This window comes from Pelodiscus sinensis, chromosome 1 (genome assembly GCF_052426305.1).
Source record: "Pelodiscus sinensis isolate ZL-2025 chromosome 1, ASM5242630v1, whole genome shotgun sequence".
In the NCBI taxonomy this organism is placed as follows: domain Eukaryota; kingdom Metazoa; phylum Chordata; order Testudines; family Trionychidae; genus Pelodiscus; species Pelodiscus sinensis.
In genome coordinates this window covers 193,382,768-193,396,127 of record NC_143052.1, presented here as the reverse complement: position 1 = coordinate 193,396,127, position 13,360 = coordinate 193,382,768, and the positions used below count along the sequence as shown (strand labels likewise).

General features: G+C 41.6%; 1 protein-coding gene across 3 annotated transcripts in view; it reads right to left on the bottom strand.

Annotated features, from left to right (window-relative positions):
• Positions 1-13,360, bottom strand: part of PCP4 (Purkinje cell protein 4) — a 105,456-nt gene that overhangs the window by 47,327 nt on the left and 44,769 nt on the right. For all 3 annotated transcript variants that reach the window (XM_089774053.1, XM_075912105.2, XM_075912109.2), the window contains one exon: positions 11,242-11,293. In XM_089774053.1, the coding sequence (XP_089630179.1) occupies positions 11,242-11,293 (52 nt within the window). The remainder of the gene's footprint in view (positions 1-11,241; positions 11,294-13,360) is intronic.

Genomic DNA, 13,360 nt, shown 5'->3' with positions numbered 1-13,360 from the left:
ATCCAGCGAGTCTGGATGCTCTCTTTCGAAGACGGCCTCTTTACATTGAAGAACGCCTTCTTTCGAAAGAGGAGCTTTCGAAAGAAGGCGTTCTTCCTCGTGAAATGAGGTTTACCGCCATCGAAAGAAAAGCCGCGTTCTTTCGAAATAATTTCGAAAGAACGCGGCTTGAGTCTGGATGCAGGGGAAGTTTTTTCGGGAAAAGGCTACTTTTCCCGAAAAAACCCCTGAGTGTGGACACGGCCATAGGTTTTAGGTTCTGGGAGCCTTTTCTGAAGCCCAATTTCTGCTGCTGTTCTTCTTCAAGAACCAATAAGTATCAAGGTCATCACAAAGCGGTCCCAGATGAGTATATACGGGGCTGTGACTATATTGCTCAAATGATAAAAGAATCTTCCCTCTGGGAGATTGGAATATGAGAAGTCCCAGCAGTGGATGTCAACATTAGATGATGCTAACAAGCTATGGATGCCACCTAGTGGAGATCAAACTAAACCATACTATCATGAGTGTTTACCAAGATGTCCACTACTATAAAAGGAGTCTTGAATATTCCTTGGACTTCTGAGATTTCATTTCGCCATATGAGTTATGCTAAGAGCAATGCCATACATGTCTTCCAGTGGGGAGGAAAGGTCAGAAAGAGAGAAGGAGGGGGACAGATTACAATGGTTCTTATGATTAGGGAGTTTTACAGTTTCCATTCATTGAAAAATGAGCTGCTTGTGACTGAACATAGAAGCCAAGTCTTTTGTTCCTGTGTGGGAGAGATGAGTTACATGAGGGTGATATAGGTGTATAAAACAGGACTGCAGTTTCCCCTGTAGTTTTGCCTATAAACAGTTGACAGTTAGTGATCCCCAAGCTTACAGTGAGAGACCAGAGGGTCTTAAAATACCCCTAGACTTAGTGCTGTGTTTTGACAGGTAGAGAAGAAAATGGACGGGCAGAGGGAGCTGATGGAAACATAGCTGTCTGCTGCGGTGGTAGCTTTCTGGCTGCAACACTGAAAACAACAGGAAAGCAATGCTTTACACTGGGGAAGGAGTCTCAGAGGGGTAACCATGTAAGTCTCTAACTTTAGAAACAGGTAGTCATGTAGCACCTTAGAGACTAACAAAAATAAATGGACTCATGAGCTTTTGTGGGCAAAATCCACTGTCTCAGAGGAGAGACTGGGGAAGGAGACAGAGGAAGAAGGTGGTGCTTAAGCATTTAAACAAGGGTGGGCAGTAATTTTTAACCAGGTACCACTCAGGCATGGGGGGGGGGGGGAGGAAGGCAGGACACTTCCGTGCTTCCCCACACACAGACCCTGATTGGAGTGGAGGTGGAGGAACTGCAAAGTCTTTGCCCTCCCCCGCCCCCCCAGAGAACCATCGGCTGTTTTGAACAGCTGGCGGTTCCCTCTAGGCACCTGTGCCCCTGTCAATGGGAGGAGACTTCACTTGTCCCACTCCCCTCCCCCGTTTTGCCCATGTCAATCAGGGCCTAGGGAGGGGGAGTATGTGAAGTCTCTCATTCCCTGTCTCACCCTGCAAGGGAGCACCGTGCTGAGGCAACCACTAGCTGAGCAGTAGCTGGTGATTGATTTTAAGTGCTGAGCCCCTCACAGAGCAGGAGGAGACTTCACGTGCTACCCCTCTCCCCCAGCTTTGGGGGCAGGGAGAACACTCAAAGTCTCCTCGAGCCCTGCCAGGAGCGTGCAGTGCTTCTTGCAGGGTGGGGGCAGGGCGGTAGGCAATTTCACATGCTTCCCTAATTGGAGGCCCTGATTGGCCTGGGGGGCAGAGGGATTGGCAGGGCCTCTGTGGGCCAGATCAACTTGCTTGGAGGGCCGAATCCAGCCAGTTGAGGCCCTTTTGCCCGCCCCTGATTTAAAGGGACAGGACATCACACTTATTACCAGTGGACTCAATAAAAAGAAATTCAAACTTGCATAGAACTCAAAAAAAGGTGTTTGCTAATCAAATTAAGCTTCAAAAAGAGCAGCTGGAAGCAAATTAAACCTTATCCCATCACCATGCCACTGCAATCAGTATGTAAAGTATGAAGAATAAGAAAATGAAAGAAAAGCAGGGCAAATAAATGGGCTTATTCATCCCATGAAATGCCCTTTATTTCCTGGAAACTGTGATGGGGAGTGAAGGGATTAATGTGGGCCTGAGAGAGGCAATTATGTTAGCTGGCTGCACCTGGAGAGAGAGGCTAGCTTCATTGATCATGAAGCCCAGCAAGGCAGAGTAGTCTGATTAGTATAAAGCCAGGAAGTTGAGAGCAGAAGAGAGCTGCAGGAAGTGAGTCTGTTGTCACTCTCTGGGCACAGAGAGATGGTGAAGACGACATATAGGAGAAAAATATACTGGGGTCCTAGCCCTGAAAGAAGGGTCAATCCAAAGAAGGATGGAGAGAAGTGGAGGAAGCTCAGAGAAATGGCAGCAAGGAATAGAGCTGCCAGTTATAGGCTGTCTGGACTTGGACTTAGTATACCGCGAGGGCCAGGATTCCCCTACTAGTCATTGGCAAAGTGGCACAGGATCTGGAGGTGGAACTGAAGACTTCCTGAGATGGTATAGGGACAGCTTGTCGGGTGGGACCTTTGTTACCCCAGAAGAAGGGGTGTAACCTGGCCGGAGGGCCAAGTAACAAAGAGGAAGCATTCCACTTCCTGGAAAAAAGAAAGTCACATTTTGAGTAACCAACTGAAGGGGGCACTAGATGAGGTATGAGCTAACTCTCAAACCTAGTCACAACGAGTCCCATCTCTTTCACATAAACCTTTCTAAGCATATGACACATCAGCAAATAAAAGAGCAACAATATGAATATAATTGTGTACTGCTATGGGCCCAAAATTCTTTTCCCATAGACAATGCATCAACTTCACCCACCCCAGTCTCTGCAAACAGGGATCTGAAAATGTAGAATCAAAATTCCACTCCTAATTCATGAGAATGCTTGAAAACAACTATATCTATGGTTCACTGATTGCTAGTCTCTAGTAGCTCTTCCTGGTCCTTTTAACAGTTAGATCACTTGCTGGTGGAAAAAGATCAATGACTAGCTACTATTAAAAGCTGCTATTTGAGTTGTTTTCTTAGGATGACTCCTCAGCTGGGCAGATAATGTATTTCTTCTTTTAAAATGGAAAGTATCAACTCTCGAGTATCACTGGAGAAATCATCAGCAGAGATAATGAGTGGTAGCAACAGCAATGGAAATATGCTTAGGATATTGACATTTTCCAGAGCTCCTGCCAAAATATGTTAAGAAGGGTGTATAGTATGTGTAGGTATGTATACAATATACTCACAGTTTCCAAAGGAATAATTCGCATTTGCTTAATTAAGTAGGGGTACTTAAAATACACAATTTATGGAACAAGATATAAAGTTATGGGTCTAACTGTTCTTTTCATATATTTGCTGCCTCATTTGGTTTAAAGTTGAATTCCAAATGGGTGATCAGATTGTGCATGACCCTCATGTAAGTGTGTGAGTTTGAGAGAACACAAAGGACCTACACCCCTCAACCTGGGAGTTCCTGAACTTTGTTTTATAGATATGTCACTTGTTATCATTACGTTACATGAAAACTGACACTGACTTTGCTTACATTGTGCATAATATATAGTTAATACCATGCATTAAAATGTCTCGTTTAACTAGAGATCTTATTTATTTTGGAACAAACCCTGCAGTCCTTACTTAGACAAAATTCACAATGAGATCAAAGGGCAGCAGGATTTGGCTCTCTAAGTCTGTATTAACTTAGGGATCGAACAGTTTTATTCATAAGGGAAATGAACTCAGTCCACCATGTGCTAAAATAGTAAAGAAAAAGACCTCTCCAACAAGTTTGCCAATAATTAAAATACTTTCTCTAATTTCCTTTTAGTTAAGTTGAGGACATGAATGACTTTGTTGTATTTGTAAACCTGCGCAACAAAATAAAATCTGCACCTAATAAGTTAAGATGTTAACTGCATAGTTTTTAGCATATTTGGAACCTAGTGTACTGATTTCATTATACCATTATATAAACAACACTGATTGGAAAGTCTTCTACCTTAATAGGAAAGTAAAACAGAAATAACATCACAGAATGAGTTAATCTCCAGGACTGCATCTAGACTGGCATGATTTCGCGCAAATACTTTTAACAGAAAAGACATCTTTTGCGCAAAAGCATCCATGCCAGTGTAGACGCTCTCTTGCGCAAGAAAGCTCCGATGGCCATTTTAGCCATCGGGCTTTCTTGCGCAAGAAATTAACTTGCCTGTCTAAACTGGCCCTCTTGCGCAAGAATACTTGCACAAGAGGGCTTATCCCTGAGCGGGAGCATCAAAGTATTTGCGCGAGAACCACTGATTTTGTACAATACAAAGTAAGTGTTCTTGCGCAAATACTCGCGGCCCGTGTAGACAGACGGCAAGATCTTGCCAGTCTAGACACACCCAAGAGGTACCGAAGTTCATTTCAGAAGAACAAAATTGACAGGCATATGCAGACCTTATCTGAACAATCCAAATCTTTCAACTCTGGAAAACATGGACTTGAAATCCTGTGAAAGCAAGCTTGATCTTGATGTTTTTCAATTTTTCCTGCCTTCGGTGAGTCCACAAAGTGGGTGAGATAATATTTTTATTAGACCAATTTCTGATGATGAAAGAAACAAGCTTTTGAGCTTACCCAGAACTGCAAAAACAGTTTCTCTTTTGATTAGATGTGGGCAGAGAAATTGAAATGGATATTTGATCTTTTTTTTGTTCATGGATTGCTCTCACTTCTCAGCTGTGTTAAAGCTGAGACAGTGCTCTCACTTCTCAGCTGTGTTAAAGCAACGGTTGGTTAAAAATTCTTCTACACTGGACCTAGCAGCTTGGCTTAAGGTATGCAACTCCAGCTACGTATTCCATGTAGCTGAAATCCACTTACCTTAAATCAAGCTTGGCATGGTCCCCACAGCGGGAGGCCATTAAGAGTGTTATTTCCTTACTCCTCACAACTGTGAGAAGTGTAGGTATTGGCCAGAGCTTCCCTCATTGTTTGATTTATGAGTCTTAACAAGACCTGCTAAATCAAATGCCAGGAGGTCGATCTCCAGCGTGGTGAGTAAAGACGTGCTTTCAGTCAAACTTTCAGGGGATTATTTTGCTTTGTTTTATTAAATTCTTTTCAACAGGAGAAAAAAACAACAAAGCATTTCCCAATCACCTTTGATTATAGCAGCTTTGTGCTTGTGATGGGGAATAAACCCCTTCTTAGGCTAGGTCTACACTATAGGTTTTTTTTGGAAAAAGCGACACAAATTGTGCTCCACACTTTGCATAGCTTTTTCCGATTGCTTTTCCGGACGAGGCTTTTCTGACATTTGGCTCATTCTAGATGGGGCCAAATGGCAGAAAAGCCTCCTCTTTGGGTGGAGCCCTTATCCCTCATAGAATGAAGTATACAGGGCTCCCTGAAAGAGCATGTTTACTGTTGTGCAAAAAAAAAAAAAAAAAAAAAAGCAGAAGAGCAAATGTGTTCCTTGGATGTGGCAGTTTTTCAGGGATACTGGAGGTATTCTGGAAAAAAACATACAGTGTAGATGTACCCTTAGCACTGAAAGGGATAGAAGAGCTGAACAGCTCAGCAAGTGAACTTGGAGGGCGGGCCAGGTCTGGTTAAATAGGAGTTTTAGCTGTGGGAGGAGCTGGATGGTTACTATAAAGAAAGGAAGCCCAGAGTAGAAGAGGACTGCAAGGGAAGAGAAAGAGAGAAAGAGAATATTAATTCTGCAGTCCTGTTGATAGCACAAGAGAATGGGAGAGACTGAGGGCATGTCTACACTAAGAAATGATTTTGAAATAATTTATTTCAATATAATAATTCCTGAAATAACTATTTCTAAATAGGGCATCCACACTATAGAGAAGCCTTGATATTAGTCTGAGGCAGGCTCCCTTAATGTGGACCCAATACTTCAACTTAGAGCCCCAGCAAGCACTGGAGAGTAATTACTTGAATGACTCTGGGGAGTGGTTATTTCAAATAGCAGCAGTGGAGCATCCATGCTACTGCTATTTCAAAATAAGCATTATTCCTCGTGGAAAGCAGGCATACAGCTTTTGAAATAACCAGCCCCTTCTTTCGAAATAATGGGCTTGGTAGTGTGGACACTCCACTTGTTATTTTGAAATAAGGGGAGTTATTTTGAAATAATTCCCTAGTGCAGACCAGAGCAGAAAGGAAAGGCCCACAGGAAAATAGGCCTTAGGATTCCCTCCTAAAAAGAAGCTCAGATGAAGAATCAAGAGAGACATGGAGCAGCCATCAGGATGGAAAGAAGTTGTATTGGTGAACCCTCATATTGGGAAGGATCTGGACTTCAAGGGAAAGAATGGCGGGAGGCATTTAGTTGATGGATGAAACATGAGAGACTTAAGAGGGAGGAAAGGTCAAGGAAGAAGTTGACTTAAAGTTATACTTTTTGTTGGGTGATTCCAGGGGAGAGACCTGTGAGTCCAGCTGTAAAAGAAGAGTGAACCTAAAGAGGCCATGGAACCTGAGTAGATAAAGAATTATTGGAGCCAGAGATGAATGCTGGTACTCAGTGGGCCCAGAGGGACTATAGGAAAGTGTTGGCTGCAGGCTGAGGTAGGAAAGAAGTCTGTGGCAGACTGAAGAGAACGGCTGTGGCAGAAGCCAGAGCCACTGCTAGAGTCAGAGCTTCTAGGACAGAGGGGGGCAAACTGGCCCACAGACCACATGCAGCCCATCTGACCCTTCAGTCTGGCCCTTGACCTCTTGCAGAGGAATGGGGTCAGGACAGCTTTGGCAGGAGGAGCCAGCCCAACTCCTGGGCAGTGTGACAAGCAGGGGTGGCTGGACCCTGACCTCTTCCTTTCTATCCCCCCTCCCATGCAGCCTCAGTTCCCCAGCAGCGGGGTGGCACCACTGTAACTCAGGCCAGGCAGTGTGGCTGCAGCACTGCTGCCAGCATCAATGCTCCAGATAGCATGGTCAGGGAGTGGGGACCAGGGGGGGTTGGATGGGAATGGGATGGTCAGAGGGTGCCAAGCAAGGTGGGTTGGATGGGGTTGGTTAGGGAGTAGGGAACAGGGATGTTGGAAAGGGGACAGGTGTTTCAGGGGGTAGCAGGTGGGGGCGAAGGGCTGGATAGGAGACAGGGGTCCTGGGAGATCAGTCAGTGGGAACCAGGGAGGTCAGATAGGGGGTACGGACTGAGCCATGCCTAACTATTTGGGAAGGTGCAGTCTCCCCCAGCCTTTCCTATCTAGCTCTCCACACAATTTCCCTACTTAATATGGCCATCGGGCCAAAATGTTTACCCACCCTTGCTCTAGGAAGGGCAGCTCACCAATCCCTGCTGCCCACATTTGATTTTGATGCTTCTGCCAAAGTGGGTTCCAGTCCACGAAAGCTTATGCCCAAATAAATGTGGTAATTTTAAGATGCCACAGAACTAGTTGGTGTTTTTGCTGAAACAGACTAACACTGCCACCCCTCTGAAACTTCACATCTGATAAAAGTAATTTGTAAGTTTCTGTTTTACCATCTGAGCAGCTGTGTATGCTTACATGGCTTGGCCCTTGATAGCTCATTAACCGTGAAATGCCAAAGGAACAGCTTAATAGTTTTTTCCCTACAATCCACAATTTTCCTTTTCATTTTATAGGATGAAAAATGCACAGCATTAGGATTTTCATATCAAGTGTCCAGCGTGCTCATATCTTTCAGCTTATGCCTGCTGTCATTGTGTTGGTTGTTCAGGGATACTGAAACTTGAACATCAACATGGAGAACAGGTTTTAACTATAAGAAGAACACACTAAAGTCAGTGTCTGTTCATGGAGAAATAGATAACATACTCAATTACATGTGATAGCTCCATATCTCATGAAGGGCCATAGCAACAATGCATGTTTTAATAAGGGAGGATATGGAAACATTAAGAAATGGTTATAAGTACCAAAACTCTTGCCTGAGACAATCCAAATCTTACATGGCCACTATGAAGCATTGGAGAGCAATAATTGTTGTATTTTCTTGAGCATCAATTAAGCTACTTGCCAGACTTAATACAACTTTTTCCCCAACATACCAGTGACATCAAGAGAATCAAGTACTTGAGAAAGACAATTATGGATGAAGGTAAGACTTTTAGCATCGGAAACCAGGAGGTGCATACTTAATAGCTGCAAATCAACTTACATTTTTCACTGTCATTATAGATGCAACCATGGATGTTAGCTATGTTGATCAAATGTCCATTTGGCTTCACTTTTGTTAATATTGATTGTATTAAAGGAAAAAAGTAGACATAAAAGAGCATTTTGTAGGCTTTCAGACAGGTAAGTAAGGACTGTGGAAGCTAGAGACTCCAAAACCCTAACAGGTGCTCCAGTAACTTCAGATATCCCAGGGAACCACTGGGACCTGCCCAGGAAGAGGAACACAGGAACCTGAAATCTACCCAGACCACAGATGCAGGAGTCGTCATGGGACGTAGCCCAGGAGAGGAATTAGTAATTTTTCCAAGTAGTGTTTGTGTGGTGTGGCTAGATCTCTGTTAACTCAGTGACAAATGCATTCACCAATGTCAGGGTACTGGGACCTAGTGGAGCAAGAAGGCTCACGACTAGCCTCCAGGTGCTGGCCCACCATTCTATTGACTCTGGCTATGAAGCCTCACTGCCCTGTGGACTTTACTCCTTAGGTATCACATCCTGGAGATAAACTACAGGTTGGGGGATGAGTGAAGTCACACCACACTGGCCTCATCCCATCACAAGGAGTTAAAGAAGGAAGTTCTTAAATTCATGGGGAAACTTGTATTCCTTAAACTCAGTGCACAAGATTATGCTTTATTTTACAAAAGATAGACTAGTTTCATTTGTTAGCGTCCAAAGCTACTTGAATTTCAAATTCTCTTGATGATGTTTTACCAGAAATGGAAAAGTTGTGTTGACTCTCTTATCGCACCAATTGGAATAGCTAGTGTTGAATGCACAATGAACACAAACGAGACATGTCAAAAACTGCATACCCTCAACACTATCACAGGCATGGCTTAATGGTGTTGCTCTCTTCATATTTGAGAAAAATGAGACAACAAGGTTGGCACTGCACAGCACCATAGAACAAGGTGCCAAAGAAAAGTATAGTCATAGTGCATTGGAAATACACAAACCAACACAAGTTGAGTGAGATTCCACTTTTGTACAGGCTTGTTACTTGTTTTATGCAGTATTTTTTTAATTTTTATGTTTAAACAATCCTAAAGTGATGTGAAAATGTGGGCAAGGCAATATCTTTTATTGGACCAACTTCTGTTGGTAAGAGAGAGAAGCTTTCAAAACCGCACAGAGCTCTTCTTCAGGTCGTGTGATATGATGTCATATGACTACTGGGCCCCATTCTGCATATTTGCTGACCACAATCTAACCTTTAAATCTGTGTTTGGAAGAAGCCCAGACAGGTACCTGAAGTGCTTCTTCCTAGACAGTCGCTGCCCTTTCTGTGTGTGTTAAACTGATTGTTCCTTCCTAAGTGGAGTATTTTGCATTTGTCCTTATTAAACTTCATCCTATTTACCTCAGACCATTTCTCCAGTTTGTCCAGATTATTTTGAATTATGACCCTATCCTCCAAAGCACTTCCAACCCCTCCCAGCTTGGTATCATCTGCAAACTTAATAAGCGTACTCTCTATGCCAATATCCAAATCATTTATGAATATATTGAACAGAACCGGTCCCAAAACTGATCCCGTGGAACCTCACTTGTTATGCCCTTCCAAGATGACTGTGAATCGTTAATAACTACTCTCTGAGAATGGTTATCCAGCCAGCTTTGCACCCACCTTGTAGTAGCCCCATCTAGGTCGTATTTTCCTAATTTATTGCTAAGAAGGTCATGTGAGACTTTATCAATGCTTTACTACAGTCTAGGTATACCATGTCCACCGCTTCTCCCTTATTCACAGGACTTGTTATCCTATCAAAGAAAGCTATCAGATTGGTTTGACATGATTTGTTCTTTACAAATCTGTGCTGACTGTTACCTATTGCTTTATTATCTTCCAGATGTTTGCAGATGAATTCCTTAATTATTTGCTCCATTATCTTTCCTGGCACAGAAGTTAAGATGAGTGGTCTGTAGTTTCCTGGGTTGTTCCTATTTCCCTTTTTATAGATTAGCACTATATTTGCCCTTTTCCAGTCTTCTGGAATCTCTCCCGACTTCCATGACTTTTCAAACATGATAGCCAATGACTCTGATATCTCCTCTATGAGCTCCTTGTGTATTCTTGGAGTTGGGTGCATTTCATCAGGCCCTGGTGACTTGAAGACCTCTAACTTTTCTAAGTAATTTTTAATGTATTGTTTTTTAATTTGAATTCTAAATGTACTCCATTTCCACTAACATTAACTATGTTAGGAATCCAGTCACCATCAATCTTCTTGGTGAAAATTGAAACAAGTTCTTAAGCACCTCTGCCATTTCCAGTTATTGTTTTTCCCTCTTCACTGAGCAATGGGCCTACCCTGTCCTTGGTCTTCCTCTTGCTTCTAATATATTTGTACAATGTTTTCTTGTTACCCTTTACGTCTCTAGCTAGATTGAACTCGTTTCTTGCCTTCACCTTTCTAATCTTGGCCCTACATATTTGCATTATTTGCTTATATTCATCCTTTGTAATTTGACCTAGTTTCCACTTTTTATGTGACTCCTTTTTCATTTTTAGATTATACAAGATCTTCTGGTTAAGTCAAGTGGTCATTAGCCATATTTTCTCTTTCCTACGCACAGGAATAGAAAAGTTTTGCACTCATAACCCCTGGCTTACAAGGCCAACACACTAAACCCTTGAGCTATGAAGCCACACCACATGTAATAGACATTCATGATCCTGTCCATAATACCGAATCACCTCTAATCTCTGTTTCCATGAGGCCAGTTATTTTGGTATCTGATTCCATTTTCACTTGTGCCAGTTTATACCTGTGTAACCCATTGATTTCAGTAGAGTTATTTCTGTTAGACTCTAGTGTAAATTCAAAATCCAGGCTCTGGTGTTCACATTGAAATGAGAAAAACATAAATATGAATATCGTGATCACAAGTTTTCAAACTGATGTGAAGGGAAAGGCTGATACTGTAAATGAAATATTTTTATATAAGAAAACAACTTGGCTTGATATTCCCCAAAGTAAAATAAAATCTAGTCTTACCATTCTCACCAGATGTCTTGTCTTTTCCAGTTTTTGCTCCAGTACCTTGTCTCTGAAAGAAAAAGAAAAAGGTGGTTATTATATGAATTCCCCAGATTTGCATTCTTCCATTTGAATCACTATTAGATCCTGATTCTTTTCACTGCCGTACATTTGTGAAGTCATTCACCCCAATGCAAAGTGGGTTTGAAATGCTACAAATCAGAATGGGTGTGTTTTACATTGATTGTGCAGAGAGGTAAATCTTCCCATAAGATCCAAGGGAGTGGAGAATTCGGACATAGGCTATGTCTACACAGCAGCATTATTTCAGAATAACTGATGTTATTCCAAAATAACATAGTCCATGTCTACACAACAAGCAGTTATTTTGACATAATCTTGAAATAATGTTGAGCTGGAGGACTTTTTACTCTGACTCTTGTAACCCTCATTTTACGAGGAGTAAGGGAAGTCAGAGGAAGAGTGCTCTAACTCTTTGACATCTAGACACTGCCAAAATCCAAAATAAACTTTTTCGACTTAAGGTATGCAACTGACATAGCTCAAGTTGCATAGCTTATTTTGGCATCAGCCCTGCAGTGTAGACGTGCCCACATGTGGAGGGAAGGCTCCCCTGTCTCTTCTAGTTCAACACCTTATGGAGACTGACTATTTCCCAAATGCTTTAAATTCAATCAAAAATAGCTGAGACTATCAGAGTGGAGTCCAGCGACCATTTATGAAAATCATATAAAAATGCATTTGATAGATTTGCCTTCCATGCCATATGCGTACTTTGATCTGAAGGAAGTATATAGTCTTCCAATTAATGGTAATAGAGTCGGGAAAAAACAATTTTACCATAAGAGGGGCATTGAAACTCTTGTAAGCAAGCAGTAGGCTGTTAACACCTCCCCCATCCCCCACAAAGTGTTCAGCCTTAATTTAATTCAATCAATGGTCCTATTTAAACAAATTATTAACTCTTGGAGTCTTTGTGTTCTTCACACTCTTTGATGATCCCATCATGGTATTCAAAACAAGGGTTAGCTTTTTAATAACTTGAGCAAAGTAGGGAAGAACACACAGCCGGAAGTAGCTATTGTAGATATTGTCACAAATTAGTAAAACATAGCCCTAGGAGAGTAATAGCATAAATTCTCCCTGTACACAGCAGAATCAATAAAATCAACGAAATAAACAAATCATAAATTATGCTGAAGAACACATCAATGTCTTTTCATATTTAGACAAGCCCTGCGCTGCACAACTAATTTTTCAAAACAAAAGCAAAGTCTTCTATTCAACATGTCACTTTTGACCACTTTTACTATTGATGCCTTCTGGAATTCCCCTTGGATTTTCTAAGACAAACACTTGTTATCGGAGGATAGAGGCATTATATATGAGATATTCAAGTGAAAATGAACACAAGTGCAAAAACATAATGATCTTACAGTAAAAGAGGATAAAGAGTTTTGTTGCTACCATGCGTAGGAGGAAACATAGTTTATGAATGCTTGGGGCCATATTAAATTTTAACTCAGTGGTTCTGCAGAATATCAAAAGCACATCATTAAATGTGTCTCCAAAATCAAAATCATTACTTATTTGTCAAAAGAGGAGGGAAAAGGGCCACAGAATATGCCAAATATTATACAGGTTTCATTTTCTATCACTATTATTTTTCTACAGAATTCTCAATGCAATACACAAAGTATCTAGTTAATGTGGCATTTAAACAGTGCTAAATTAATCCCCTACATGTAGAAGATAGGGTAAAAAAAGAATTTTCAAGCTGGGGTGGGTTTTTGGACATTAAATTACAATTACTGTACAGCATGAACCTTCCCATTTATTCTTCAGCCCCAAAAAGCTTCAAGGCTTTGCTTTTGCCTCTGATCTTAAATTCTTTCCCAATCTTGCATTTTATTGACCTTTGCTATTACAATGTACCAATCAGCATTGCCATTCTTAGGGATTGTGGCCAGCTGAAAAGGGCTTTTTTTATCACTGAGACATTTTTTAATATTTTGAGATAAATATGTATTTAACAAATAAAATGTATTAGTTACTGATCCCTTCTGCATTTATAAAAGTGAAGAAATGAGGGGGAATGCATTTACTGGTTCAGAGA